Source organism: Tribolium madens, unplaced genomic scaffold, assembly GCF_015345945.1.
Source record: "Tribolium madens isolate multiple individuals breed KSU strain unplaced genomic scaffold, Tmad_KSU_1.1 Scaffold_91;HRSCAF=231;Tcas5.2_LG7, whole genome shotgun sequence".
NCBI lineage: Eukaryota > Metazoa > Arthropoda > Insecta > Coleoptera > Tenebrionidae > Tribolium > Tribolium madens.
The window spans coordinates 18,173,796-18,189,142 of record NW_025401063.1 but is presented as its reverse complement, the minus strand read 5'-3'; the positions used below and the strand labels follow the sequence as shown (position 1 = coordinate 18,189,142).

Below are 15,347 nucleotides of genomic sequence, written 5' to 3'. Positions count from 1 at the left end.
TATGTAGGTAGACAAGAGGCTTATTTTCCTATTTGCTGTTTCTAAATAAATTAAAATTTGAAGTACCAAATGCGGGGGAAAAAGGCTGTAAATCAAAAAAGTCCGGGATATTATACTACTAAATATGTAAATGCACAACAAAAAATAAAAGCAAATAATTTAAAACGAAAATTAAATAAAAATAATGACAACAATCTAGTAAACAGAAGAAAAATTACTGAAGAAGCGGAAGGTGATTATGGTTCCTAAGCACAAACCGTCCTCAGTGAAATTAATATAAATATTAAGTTTTTTTTTTTAGGATTACGTATTGATCTTAGTGCCTTTATATTAAACCTATCAATTTTTTAATTTATTTTTAAATTGATGAATAATAAAAAAATTGAAGTTTTGAAATGAACTAACAATTCTCTTCTTGAGGGGTGCAGATGCATATCTTTACTTTGAACTAACGCAATAAAACGATCATGTTTGTGGGTTACACCCTGCGATGCAGCCCTATTCTAAAATTTATTACTTTATTACTAGTAGGTACCCGGGCCGTATCTATCGGCGTTTCAAATTTGCTGTCGTTGATGGAGATATGAACACCGATGTGTGCAAAAGTGATAGCCGACTGACGCATAGACAATCGGTTAAAAATGACGAATTGCAATGTTGTATGACACAAAAAAATTAAACATACAACTGCAGTTCAGGATTTACCGTTATCTTCTACGATGAAGAGAAAACGATTATACAGAGTGTAGGATCTCAGATGGCTCTGGAATTGGAATTTGCCGACTCGTCCAAATTCATCAAATACTATATAAATCCCAAACTTTCAAAACTGTCAAACTTTCACAAGCTGTCAGCACAAAATCATTTTAAGTTCTTTCGAAGCCCTGTTTTGTTGTTTCTCGCGTTCTAAGTCTGTTCTAGGTCTTAAAAAAGCTTTTTTTTATATAGGATGCGCCAGAACTCGCAACCCAGAGAAAATTTTCAAGTAAGGCAAGATACCACGAACATGAAAAAAAGTTTAAAAAATTCTATCTGTCAAAAAAATTTGACATTTATTTTTTGACATTTGACATTTTTTTATATCTATTTAATGATACTCATGATCTTGTGTATGTTTTTTTACAATTATTTAGTAAAGGGACAAAAATTTTGCCAATAAAAGCCACAAATAACATTGAACAGAGTTACAATTTGGGATACAGCTTCCTTGTTTCCTCTTTTAATAGCCTATAGCAAAAAAAACTTGAAAAATTATTTTTACAACAGAAATAAATAGAGTCAAAGTGCAAACTTTAAACCCTCATAACTTCGAAATTTTTATAGATAAAATTTTTTTAACATTATTTCCATGTTTATCACATGATATGACATTTTTCTCTGGGGCGCGAGTTCTGGCGCACTCTGTAGCTAGATAATTTTCGGTGTTGTTACAAAGGTATTGTCTTTATCTGCAAAACATGCATTTATAAGCTCGCAAATATTTTAGATATAATTGCTAAAATGGTCTTCACACCTGAGCAAAACAAGTTCGTTATAATGTCTTATTATCGTAACGGTGTTAAAAGAGACGGAGAATGGACTACAGTGTTCAAGCTTGCAAAGAAGAATTTTTAGACAAGTATCCAGAACAAAATATTTTAGAAAAGTCCCTCGCAGCTCACATACATCGAATTGTTGTGTTGTGTTCGCTTTTGGTGTGCTGAAAATCCTCATCTGTTTGTTGAAGCCCCCATACATCCTATGAAAGTTGGTGTGTGGATTGCGCTTTCACGCAGAAGACTTGTTGGTCCTATATTTTTCCATCAAACTATTAATGCTAAGAGATACAGGGAATTAATTTTGGATGAATTCATTAACCAGTTAGACGATAAGATCTCCAACTTGGCTACTTTCAACAAGATGGTGCGACAGCTCATACAACCCGTGCAAATCTCCAGTATTTAAGGCTCTAGGGTACCGAATGAATTGTTCAGATTTGGTGTACTGTTAGTTGCATACTCGGCATTTTGTGGCAGCTGTTAATCATCCGACTTTCTCTACCTGGTGCCTTGTCCCTTTAGTCATAAAATGGAAATAATGTAAACAAACAGAATTTTACCATCGATGAGTTTCTCTTATTTCACAGATTCAGATTCTAGCTCAGTAGAAAGAAAAGTTCATTTTTCTCTTGATTTTGGACTTAGAATAATTTTTCTCTGCTTTTTAAATCCCATCACATTGGCGGTTTTAATTTTTTGACAATAATATCAGTTTGAAAAATGAGTTTTTGCAAGTTAAATAAAAAAATGTGTGGGAAAAACATAATTTTGATAAACAGCAACTGAAAGAAACAGCTTTCAGATAAAAAACAAAGTCATTTTTAACAAAAACTATCATTATTTAATTAGTAAATTAAAAAAAAATATCTTTTATTTTACGCCAAAACTGCAAAGGAGAAACATTTTGTTCACCTGAAACGAGCAAAATCCAAAATCAAGAGAAAAATTGACTTTTTTTTKGSSKWAAAWYMAARRWWAAWWATTTTTTTTCTTTTGTAAAGTCAATCCGGGAACATACTGTATACTAATAAAGATCAAGTACCTGAAACTGGAATTTAAAATTTCACAACAAGAATGTTGATTGAGGTTTAGAAATTAGAAAACGACTAAATGACTTTTTCGGTGATCGTATCATAAGTAGAGGTACAAACACGACATATCCTCCGTGTTCGCACTTTTCTGTGATCGACTACTTGAAAAATGAAGTGTATAAACGACAAATGAATGATTTGAACGAGTTAGTAGAAGAGATTACCAACTGTTGTTGTAACATCAATGAACAGATGTTGCAAAATATTTTTGAAAATATGAAAATGAGAGTGAGAAAATGTTTAGAGCAAAATGGAGGACATTTTGAACCATTTCTTTAATTTTTAGTGTTACTTTATTTTGTAACAAGTGTACAGGGTGCTGCATTTTGGATGTCCGAATAGAGAATCTCTGAAACTAAGATGTTTAGCCAAAACGAGTAAACATTCTGGGCTATTTTTTTGAGGAAATAATATTGGTTAAAACCGCATCCCGCTATCGTCTTTTTGTTTTCGACCTATAGACAAAAATTGACATTTTAGCGAAATCTAAAAAAATTCATATCTTCGTTATTATAGAAGACGCAGATTTGAAATAAGAACATTATACAGGCACTTTTTTACGTAGAAGTTAATAATGTAGTTAACAATTTTTTTCAGTTGTTTGTTTAGCCATAATAAAAAAAAGTTTTATTTTTTTAAATGGGAATCATAGATGGCTTGTTTTTTTCTTATCTAAAAAATATATATTTGTAACAAATTATTATAATACATTTTTAGCAAAAAATTATCTTTGATTTTTATTCGCATGTTGCATCTTCAACTAAAAGGATTTAAATTATATTATTCAACCAGTGTCACTAATGAAAGAGTTTTCTAAGTACTAAGTAATGAAAAAGATGCAAAATAAATTGTAAATCAACTTATTGGCGACTAATAACATTTCTTTGTTTTTAAACAAGCTAACATTACCATTGTAACTTCTAGTAATACACAGAGTGTTGTAAAAAAGCCGCTTTAATTCTTTAATAAAATATATTTTATATGACACAAAAATGAGAATATGGCTATTCAAATACTCAAATTCCGTCTATGTGGAACGTTATCCAACCTCCATTAGACCATCAAAAAAAATGTTTTTTCTAATTGTGTTAACTGTTGACACATTTGTTTTTCCTATTTTTGGATTTATTAAAAATATGTAACAATCTTGTTCTGAGGCGCTCGCATATTTGTTAAATACTTCTACCGTATCGTATTTTTTAAATTTCTATAATATTATTTATTTTTTCATCTATTTTACAGTTCACAAAACTCTTATTGATTATTATTTACACATTTGGAGTGAAATAGTTTTTCCATGGCCAACTATAATCAAACAAAATCTGTATTTCACTTTTTAAGTATAATTATAAAAAAATATTCTGTTACAAATTTATATTTTTTAGATCAGAAAAAAATAAGCTTTTCAAAATTGCCACAGCCGCCTATGATTTTCATTGAAAAAAATACAAGTTTATCTTATTATGGCTAAACCAATAACTGAAAAAAATTGTTAACTACATTATTAAATTCCTCGTAAAAAGTGTCTGTATAATGTCTTTATTTCAAATCCGTATCTTCTATAATAACGAAGATATGAATTTTTTAGATTTCGCCAAAATGTTAACTTTTGTCTGTAAGTCGAAAACAAAAGACGATAGCGGGATGCGGTCTTAACCAATATTATTTTCTCCAAAAATGAGCCCCAGAATGTATCACTCGTTTTTGGCTATACATCTTAGTTTCGGAGATTCCCTATCCGGATATCCAAAATGCAGCACCCTGTACAATAAATACGTAATTTGTTTATTTGAAACGTATCGACAATGCATAATTTTATTTTATTTTTATGTAATTTCTGAAAAGTATCAATTTTTATCTGTCTAGGCAACCAGTAAAACCATTTTTTTCTGAGGGTTCCATATACTAAAGAGGCGGCAAACTTTCGATCCCACATTCATTTAAGGACAGTTTGTATAACGAGAATATTATGCGTTTTATAATAATCAAGGACGTTACTAGGTGACGAGGCGTTGCCGAGCACTCGTGGGGCTTCTGCACTCGGCTTATGCCTCGGGCATAAGACTTCTCATTTGTGCGTTATTTGTCAATTTCCGTGCTTGTTATGCAATATACTATAATTGAAAAAGTTTTTTTTGAATAAAGCGCCGTTTGTGCGCACTTTGCTCGACTTTATATCGATTGAAATTGTGTTTACAAAACCATGTCTGAACCTAAGGCAACAATGTGGACTACAAATATAAACGATTTAAGTTTCGAAGAGGGTGATCTTATTGAAATAGATAGAGTTTTTTATCATCACTGGGGAATGTACGTATCTGATGGCAAAATAATTCATCTCGAAACTGTCGAATCTCCGACGCAATACGTTGTGAATTCCCAATTCGACGAATTAGTGCCGGCTATTATCAAATACGACCCTCTAAATGATGTCACTGGTACGATTTTATTTTTTTCTAATGTTGTATTGATGTAATAAATTTCTTTCAGATTCGTCAAAATTTTGCATCAACAACAAGCTCGAAATTTATAAAAATCCAAGAAAAATCGAAGATCTTAGAAAACTGATTAAGATTAGCTTAGAAAATCCAAGGGTTTTGGAATATTCGTTAAAGTATTTCAATTGTGAACATTTTGTTACATTTCTTAAATTTGGGATCAGTGATTCTGAACAAATGCCTCCAGAAAATCAGTTTTTATTATCATTTGTATTAAATACTGGTGCTAATTATCTAGCAAAGTTGAATGGTAAAAAAAATCCTAATTCAAATGCTTGGAGTCCATTAATGAATGCTTTTGGTGCTTCTGTACAGAATGAAGTGTATCAGAAACCCACAATTGAGGAAAAAATTAAACGAAATTTAGAACAACTCTATGGACAATGTGGCTAAGCAAATAGAAGATATTTTTGTACAAAGTACAAACCTAAAAATTATTTAAATACATATCCTTAGGACTAAAAACAGATTGGTACAGATATTTATGTATTAAAATATAATAATCCTATAAAATCATTTATCACTTTATCAGACATAATACTCGTAAAAATTAATTAAGTATATATCCTTAGGACAAAAAACAGATAGGTATGTATTAAAATATAATAATCCTATAAAATCATTTATCAGACAAAATACTCGTATTGTAATTTGAGAAAGTAGAATAAAGCGCTGAGAGTCTATATATAATATTTCGGTATCTATGTTAGGTATATCATATAGTACTTACATATAACATTGTAATCTTACATTAGTATACATAAACATAAGGTGCTATAATATGTAGAAATATAAAAATTATATTTTTTTAATATTTTTTATGTTATCTTGCAAAAACTGATTTTCTGAACTAAGTATAATGTTTATGATAATATCGTGAAAATAATGTTCTCAGATCCAAGTAATTAATTTCTCAAATTGAATTTTTAAAAACAATTTTTTATTAACAATATTCCACTCTTCACTTCACTCATTCCAAATAAAACATGGTTTTTATTATAAAAAGGCAATCCAAAATAAAAATTAAATAAACAAATGTATTCATAAAGCTAACCTAGATTAAAATGTATCTTAAAAGATAAGATATAATTATACTTTAACCTTTACAGGCAGACGTAAGCGGAATTTTCTGATTTCAAATTGAAATTAAATTTTAAAATGAACTAGGTAACAGTACCTACTTCAAAAACTGTCGATTGCAAAGACGAACAAAGAATCTACAACAATGAGACACATATTTCTAATTAGATTATCATTATTAAAACGATTGATTATATGTATTTTGCCTCAGAGATAACTACCATTGCTATCTACCATTGTAACAATTAAATTTATCTTCGTAATAATAGTTTTCTGGGAATTACCCAGCTTCTTAAATACCCGTAAAACAATACCTACATTCCAAATCGAAGGGACATTACCTAATTATTGATAGCATAGATAACGTACACTTATAAATATGCTTGTGAAGACCTAAATCATATCAAAATCAAATAAAATTTGTGAGGAAGCTACAGCTCCTGTAAATCAGTATATTGTGTTGTTGTAAGTCAATAAAAAAATAACAATTTTAGGATTATTATTTCCAAAAATGTCGAGACGTGTAACAGAATGGAGTGAAAATCTAGAAGACTTAAACCCACAAAAAGGCGATTTGATCGAAATTGACAAAATTATTTATCACCATTGGGGAATGTACACATCTGATAAAAAAATAATTTCTTTCGAACCTGTCGACACTGCAATTATGGTACTTTCGCTTAAATTCGATGATCTTGTTCCTGCTGAAGTCAAAATACAATCAATTAAAAAAGCCACAGGTGAGTAAAATTTTGTTAAAAATTTGTACAATAATTAATTTTCACATAGGCCAAAGCAGGTTTCGTATTAACAATAAACCAAAACTTGATAAAACTACCCGAAGTTACAGCGAGATTGAAGAGTTAATTGAAACTTGTTTACGGTGCCCGAGACAATTGGAGTATTCTCTCAAATATTTCAATTGTGAACATTTTGTCACTTGTCTCAAATTTGGAGTAGCTTATTCGGATCAAATGAGTTCCGAAAAACAATTTTTATTTACACTGGGATTAAATATGGGTGCCAGTTATTTACGAGAACTGAATAACGAATGGGAAACTCCTGATGATGCTTTTAGACCCATGTTAGAAGCTTTGGAAGCCAGTATGAAAAATGAAATTCTTGTGAAACCACCAATACAGAGGAAAGTCGAGCAACAATTGGAACGGCTGTTCGGAAAATATAACACAAAATATTTGTTCTAAATGTCAATTTTATGTATTTTATAGATGGTATAAATAAAGCTTAATGACTTAATGAAAACAATATTTAATTATTTAGATTTCTTATATAGGATGATTTAAAGAACTCGTACCATCACTCTCGTGGTTTTTTTTTGGCTTTTTTTTTTGCACTAGACGTGAATTTTCTCACACGAGAACACATCGTGTGCGAAAAAAGCGAAGTATGCAACGAGTTGTATACAAGGCTTTTTACAATTTTGCCAAAATTTAAGTAAAATATTAATTAATTTTTACCGCGAATAATAGTTATTTATGGTATAAGTGCTGTATTGAATTATGGTATAAATGCTGTACGAGAGGTATGTGTAACCTACGAGGGCTTGCCCGAGTAGGTTATTACCTCGAGTAGGTAATATCTAATAACCCACGTATGCCATACGTTTTATCCAATATTCCCGGATTTTTATCTATTAAATTTGTTAAAAATAATCTGACGTTTCATATTGAGAAGTGCCAAACAGTTGTCAAAACTTCCTTACACAATTTTGACAGTGTAGAAGAATAAACAAATTTTCCACTGATTTGCGAGGTTAGAAAATGAGAATTCGGTGGCCAACTCAAGTACAAGTAATCATGAACATGCAGCTTCTGGTTTGCAAGTCGTTGAGTCCAGAGAGATTCCTGAAATTCATTTTCATGAATTTTATTCATCCTGCAATGGGTTATGGATGGTAATAACCCACGGTGCTAATGGCAACGTAATAACCCCCGGTGCTAATGGCAACGTGGGTTATATCAAACAGTCTAGTTATTGCTCAGTTTACTTAACAAAAACTAACAAGTAAAACAACATATTACTAATGAATATTGGATAAATTGAATTTAAAAGATAGGTGGCCGAAAATATTTGATTGGTTACTGTATTTTTTTTATAATAAACAACGAAAACGATCTGAAGATTGTCGCATTTTTAAAAGTTTGCGATTATTTCACTGTTTTTGGAAAAAAATGAGTGATTGAGAAGAAGACAACGTTCTCAAATTTAATCCCCCAGAAACCCCGCGTTGCATACAAGACAACATACAGCCGTTTCGAAGAATGGAGGTCTAAACGAAAAGTAAATTACATTAATGAGAAAGTGATGTTGGCGTACTTCCTTGAAAAATCAAAAATTGTGAAGCCGTCAACGTTGTGGAGTGTATATTCCATGATTTCAATCAACAAAAACCTTGATTTGAGTAAATACACAAATTTGATCGCATTTTTGAAACGACAAAGTGAAGGATATCGCGCCAAAAAATCCAAAAGATTCAGTACGGAAAATATTGAAAAGTTTCTTACAACAGCAAATGACGAAGATTACTTAATGCAAAAAGTAGGAGTTTTTTTGTTGTATAAGTTTGGTTACTATTTATTTTTTGTTTTCAGATGGTTTTAATAATAGGATTACGGGAGCTTGTCGGAGGCAAGAATTACTCAATTTAAAAGTAAATGATGTAGAAGATTTAGGAGAATTTATGAAAATTATGTTGCTGACCACTAAAACAAAAGTGCCTCGTGAGTTCACAATAACAAAAGGAAATTTCAAAGACCTAAACTTGGTGGATATGGTTCGCAAATATGCAATACTGCGCCCATCTTATACTCCTCATGCCAGATTTTTTATAAATTATAAAAAGGGAAGATGTACTGTGCAACCAGTGGGCATCAATACCTTCGGTGGTCTCCCAAGTAAAATTGCAAATTTTTTGGGACTTCCAAGTGCAAAAGAGTATACAGGACATTGCTTTAGAAGAACTTCAGCGTCTTTATTAGTCAACGCAGGAGCTGATATGTCGGCTATAAAAAGACATGAAGCCTGGAAATCCTCAAATGTAGCTGAAGGATACGTAGATGATTCTTTAGAGAATAAAAAGAAGATCTGCAAGTTGCTAGTAGGTGGAGAAGATCAGGAAAACACCCAGATTGAAAAAAGAATGAAATTTAATGAAACTGTTACTGCTTTATCGTCTTTGGGAGTTTCGAATGTTCACATATCTGACAATGCGTGTAACTTCTGGTATTTGTTTTTCGAATTTAACCAATTGTAGTTTTTATTTTAATTCTAAATAAAATTGTTGTACATATAAAAATCGTTGCAAAATGAAAGTCCACTAGTGCGCAAAAGAAGCTCATTTTTAAAATTGTAAAAAGTATATTTTTTAGTGTTTAATTTTTAATTTTAAAACAACAAAAATATGTTGGATATGCAAGTACCTATTATACATTCGTTTTAGATAATGTTGCTAGCAACAGGCGAACTAAAACACCATTATTAATTCAAATAAGTAAGACCGTAAAACTTTGAATACCTTTTATTGTTAAAAAATAAGCCAAATGAACGTATTCTTCCTTTTAATGGTAAAATATAAAAATGCGGACCACAAAATCATTTACCTTTTTTTTCAGTTACTAAGACTTAACCATGAAACTTTAGCAAAAAAAAATAAAATCACAAGTAAGCATAAGACATCTAAATTGATCTTAAATTTAATTTATTTTTAGCAAGTCCCAAATGTGATGGACCAGGATTTTATCCAACTGAATCTTGTAGTAATTATTACTACGAATGCAAGAAACATGGGTTTTTCTTTTGGACTTTTAAATGGACAGCAACATTAAAAACTTGTCCAGATGAAAAAGTTTTTAATTCCATTGAAAAAAGTTGCGTTTCTAATTCTTGTAGTGAAGAAAGCGCTCTTTCGACCAAAATTAATAAAACTGCTGCTCAAAGTTCTACTCTAATTTATACTCAAAGTAGGTACTTACCTAATTATAATTTCAAAAAAATTGAAATGCTTTTTCAACAGATACAACTTCTATTAGTAATACAACTCTGATGAATTCAAGCTCAACCAGAAATTTACAAATAATATTTTTGGTATTTAACTATGTATTATTTTTGATTTCTTGATTAAATAAACACTTAAGTGGCCCTCGGGTAGCACACCATGGATCTCAAGCGGTGTTATTTCTATAATACCGTTAATACCTTAATTACTGTAAATTTATTTTTACCTATAAATCATCATAATGGGACATGTGCAATTAAAATCTTAAAATGCATAATTTAAGTAATAAAAGCATTAAAATGGAATTACGTGCGAATATTTGCTTGCAGTATTGCACCCATATAACCAAGAAAATTAAGGAACAATAATTGTTGAGTAATTATTACTCGTTCTATTAATATACAAGTACTGTGAAACACATCATGAAAGTTTCTGCGTTTATTTTAACAGTAATTTCTGACTTTTATTTTAAGAATCATTTTATTCTAATACTATTTTTAGCTGTTTATTAAAATAAATTACCAGACCTTAGCAGAAGAAACTAATGGCACAGGTGAGCATTTTTTATAAATAAAAACACACCTTTTTTATGCTTAGTTTTAGTAAATTTTCACTGCAATGAAACAAAATATTACCCAGCAGAATTTTGTAATGGCTACTATGAGTGCAAATCAAATGGGTCTAAATGGGCTCCAGTTTTAAAAACATGTTCTAATAAGGAAAGTTTTAACATAACAACAAAAAAGTGCACACTCAGTTCTTGTCAAGGTAAGTATTATATTCCCAAAGTGAAAAAAATTATTAAAATTTGCTTGTTAGCACCATTGGTGTGTGATAGATCGGGCAAGTATCCTGTCACAATTACTACGAATGATTGCAATAATAATTCCTGCAATAATTACTACGAATGCGAAGTAAATAGTTGGTTTTTCTTTGTGCCTGTTGAATGGAAATTGACGTTAAAAACTTGCCCTAACGGACAATTTTTTACATCAAAAATTAACGAATGTGTACGTTCTACTCCCCCTCCTACTTCTGTTAATTCTACAACCTTTTTCACTTCTCCTTCTCCCACTAGTATACACAATACTCCCTTCTCTCCTTTACTAAACACTACTATGCTCAATATTTCTACAACTCCTCCTTCAACTACTACTGTTATTTCTAGTTTTGCTGCTACTTCTTCTCCTGCTACTCAAAAACCGAGTAAGTCCAAAGTATTTGCTTTTTACTTTATTTGACAAACGTGATGTTTAAATCATCACTTTATAATGTGTTTTTCTCTTTTAGGTGATGAATCTACTGAGAATAATAATGAAACAACAAGTGAATCAACGTCGACAGCTGCTAATATAACAAATATAAATATGATTTTACTCTTTAGTTCTTTATACTTACTAGTAAATAATGGTATTTAATTGTATTATTTCTTTAAAAAAGTAAAGTTGGATTTGGAAGCATAACTTTGTAAGTATTTTTTTTTAATTTTAATTTTCCTTAAAAACAATTACAAATACATACATTTTTTTCATCCTTTCTTCATACGTAATAACACTAATAACTTCTTTACTCAGGCGTTAATTTTTTTTAAAATAAAACATCAAATAAAATTAAATAATAGGGTCCTGCACTGATAAGGTTGCACAAGAAATACAAGGACTAGTTAAATCTACAAACGGTGAAAAAGCCGTTCTTCTCTTGATTTTTGGAACACGTGCAAATAATGCCATCAAAATCTAATATTTTTCACAATCTTAAATTTGCATTCTCTAACTCCAAAACCAAGAGGCTGCACAACCTACTACTTTAGGTGGTTACTAACAAAATCAAGGACTACCATCATACCTAGTTTGGTTACGATCGGATAAGTTCCCTTACTTATTGCAAAACAGGGTGAATCAAAATTGTCAAACCAACTTTTGAATGGTGATAGAAGACTTAGAGCTAAGCATAAAATACAGGGTGCTCCTGAACTCGCGACCCAGAGAAAATTTTCAAGTAAGGTAAGATACCAGGAACATAAAAATAATGTTTAAAAAATTCTATCTGTCAAAAAATTTTGACATATATTTTTTGATATTTTTTTAAATCTATTTAATGATACTATCGCCGTCTCCATAGAAATAATCCTTTTCTCGCCTGGACATTTTTTGAGTTCAAGTGATTCCCGTTGGCGCTTTAATCTGGGGAAAATTTTTGACAAATCCAGTTTTTTAGCTTAAAGGGTTCAACCTCATAATATCAATTCTTCCTGGCGTATCTAGTTTTGTTGTATCCTTCCTTCCCAGCATTTATTAATTGCGTTATTTTTCGTTAATAATTAAAAATTATTCAGTTTTTCCTTAGTAACCCCCGTAACTAAGAAAAAATCGGAATCACTGCCCCAATGCATTTTTTACGAAATGCCCAGGCGGGATATTGATACATTTGATTAAGGAGGCGGTGAATGATACTGATGATGTTGTATATGTTTTTTTACAATTATTTAGTAAAGGGACAAAAATTTTGCCAATAAAAGCCACAAATAACATTGAACAGAGTTACAATTTAGGATACAGCTTACTTGTTTCCTCTTTTAATAGCCTATAGCAAAAAAACTTGGAAAATTATTTTTCCAACAGAAATAAATAGAGTCAAAGTGCAAACTTTAAACCCTCGTAACTTTGAAATCTTTATAGATAATTTTTTTTAAACATTTTTCCATGTTCCTGGAATCTTACCTTATATGGCATTTTTCTCTAAGTTCTGGCGCACCCTGTAGAATTCAAATTGTTTTCACGTTTTTTTTGAAAAAAAATCTGTCAATTTCCATATTTACATGTTTCCGAGATTCAGGGCCGTACCCAAGGAAAGGGATTAGGGGGTTTAAACCCTTCCCGAAATGCTGAGCACTTTGTTATATAATGTTACAAGCGTTAAACATTTAGTTTTTTTGTTATTTTAGTGAGTTAATTTTAAATTTTTCTGAATTAATTTTTCATGTGGTAATTAGACAGTGTTTAATTTTTATTGTTAGGTACAAATTTAAATAGTTGATAGAATACTTAATTTTAAGACAAAAGTGTTTCGAAAAATTTTTACCCTAATCCGATCTAGTTTAATTAAAAATTACAACAAATTATTTTTGTACTTGTTTAGGTGTATAAAAGTTATCATCTGTACCAAATTTTGAAATTTTTTTTCTAACATGATTCCGGAAATATTGAAAAAAAAAACCTATTAAAAGACGCACCCCTTGCGTAGCATTTTTCGATATAGGTATGTTCATAGAAAATTTTTGTTTTAAAAATGAATATTCTATCTACTGTTTAAATTTGTAACAATAAAAAGTATTAAAAATTTATTATATTTTTTGTTACTTTTGTGTGTACTTAGAGATTTTTGCTTTTTAATCCGCCTTCTTTTCTTTCATTTTCATGAACCAACAAGAAACAGGTATTTGTTCAATGTTACAAAATCTGCCGTTTCCGCTAATTAAATTCAAGAAAACATAATCTGAACTTTTGGAACTTTTAACTCAGTTGGATGTCCTTTTTCACCACTAAAGAAATGGTCCGACACTTTTGAATCATCCTGTCTATTATTGGCTCACATTTTTTTCGTCCGAGGACAAAAATAAAACAAGAGAAGAGCGAAAAAACCCGTATAAATGAATACATATTTAGACGTAGACAGCTGTTATTAAAACAAATATAAATATGATTTTATTCTTTAGTTGTCCTTGCTTGGATTTGAACGCAAACGATAAGTATTTTTTTTATTTAATCTCTCGTTGTTAATATTTATTTTCTGTACCAACTTCTAATTCCAAAATTTACTACTGCATGAACACAACATTGAGAAATATAAAACATAATGTAAAACTTAGAGAGTCAATGTGTTTATCATTGTTTTCAACAGAATAACTTATTAAAGTAAAATACTCATATATCAATTTTATGTCACATTTAACGTTTCTGCTGATTCACAATTAAAAGCAGAAGTTTTAGATTATATTGCGAATTAAAAAAAAAAATAACAAATACATTTTTCAAATCTTTTCCTCATACGTAATCACTTCTTTACTTAGGAGTTAATAAAACAAATAAAGCATAAGAATGGTACTGCACTGCACTGATAAGGTTGCACAAAAGGAAAATGAAAATACTCATATAAATAAATATTTAGACTTCCGTTTTACGATCTTTATAAGAGAGAGGCCTAGCAAAGTTCTCAGTTTTTCTCAACACCATGAAGACAAACTTTATTATTTTTGCAGTAAGTTGTTTTACGAAAGGCAAAACCGTTTTTAATATTTTAAATTTTTTTCTATTTATTCAGACAATATTTGCCTTGAGCCGTCAACTTTTGGCTCAAGATGTTAAAAATGCAACTACTGAAACACCGAGTAAGATTCTATTTCTCAATTTTTTTCCATTACATTTTTTTTTGTTCAGATGAAGAAAGTAATGTTACTGCAACACTACAATTAAAAAGTACAGAAATAACAAATTTTTCTTCACCAAGTACTGAACATGTAACAAGCAGTTTAATAATCTCGCATACACCTTCAACAATTACAAGAAACTCAACAACAAATTCTTCTGCATCAAGTAATGAAATCGGAACTACTAATGTAACAACAATATCGCAAACAACAATAACTGCTGCTACAAGTGAAATTTCAACTGTTTCAAAAATAAAGAAAGATGAAGAAAGTAATGTTACTGCAACACTAGAATTAAAAAGTACAGAAATAACAAATTTTTCTTCACCAAGTAGGGAACATGTAACTACGAGCAGTTTAATAATCTCGCATACACCTTCAACAATTACAAGAAACTCAACAACAAATTCTCCTGCATCAAGTAATGAAATCGGAACTACTAATGTAACAACAATATCGGAAACAACAATAACAGCTGCTACAAGTGAAATTTCAACTGTTTCAACTTCATCAAATAGTCCTAACGTTACAACTGAAAAAATTATTAGTAATTCTGGAGTTTCCGTCTACTGTATCGAGCATTTAATTTTTGTTGTTGTAATATTGTTGTTGTAAAATTTTTAATAACCAAAATAAATTTTTAATTACTAGTTTATTACTTTGTCCGGTTTGAAATTTGCCCCACTTTATCCCAAGCCG

General features: G+C 30.3%; 3 protein-coding genes across 4 annotated transcripts; all 3 read left to right on the top strand.

The window, feature by feature from the left end:
- Positions 1–4,823: 4,823 nt before the first annotated feature.
- On the top strand, positions 4,824–7,470 carry LOC123010959 (phospholipase A and acyltransferase 1-like). Its single transcript, XM_044408179.1, has 4 exons — positions 4,824–5,067; positions 5,120–6,649; positions 6,702–6,947; positions 6,997–7,470. The coding sequence occupies exons 3-4, from the start codon at positions 6,719–6,721 to the stop codon at positions 7,410–7,412; spliced, it is 645 nt and encodes a 214-aa protein (XP_044264114.1). The 5' UTR covers positions 4,824–5,067; positions 5,120–6,649; positions 6,702–6,718; the 3' UTR covers positions 7,413–7,470.
- Positions 7,471–9,710: 2,240 nt separating this feature from the next.
- Positions 9,711–10,379, top strand: LOC123011380. Its single transcript, XM_044408783.1, has 4 exons — positions 9,711–9,791; positions 9,840–9,888; positions 9,936–10,187; positions 10,241–10,379. Exons 1-4 carry the CDS (start codon positions 9,768–9,770, stop codon positions 10,342–10,344), a joined length of 429 nt encoding a protein of 142 aa, XP_044264718.1. The 5' UTR covers positions 9,711–9,767; the 3' UTR covers positions 10,345–10,379.
- Positions 10,380–10,547: 168 nt separating this feature from the next.
- On the top strand, positions 10,548–15,298 carry LOC123011012. 2 transcript variants are annotated; one of them, XR_006413122.1, is made up of 8 exons: positions 10,559–10,671; positions 10,724–10,775; positions 10,826–10,990; positions 11,042–11,428; positions 11,513–11,689; positions 14,292–14,479; positions 14,543–14,609; positions 14,659–15,298. XR_006413122.1 is itself a non-coding variant. In XM_044408257.1 (5 exons), exons 1-5 carry the CDS (start codon positions 10,645–10,647, stop codon positions 11,576–11,578), a joined length of 348 nt encoding a protein of 115 aa, XP_044264192.1. In that variant the 5' UTR covers positions 10,548–10,644; the 3' UTR covers positions 11,579–11,685. The 2 variants fall into 2 exon arrangements, 1 of the variants encoding a protein (XP_044264192.1); XM_044408257.1 differs by lacking the exons at positions 14,292–14,479; positions 14,543–14,609; positions 14,659–15,298 and having other exon boundaries at positions 10,548–10,671; positions 11,391–11,428; positions 11,513–11,685.
- Positions 15,299–15,347: the final 49 nt, after the last annotated feature.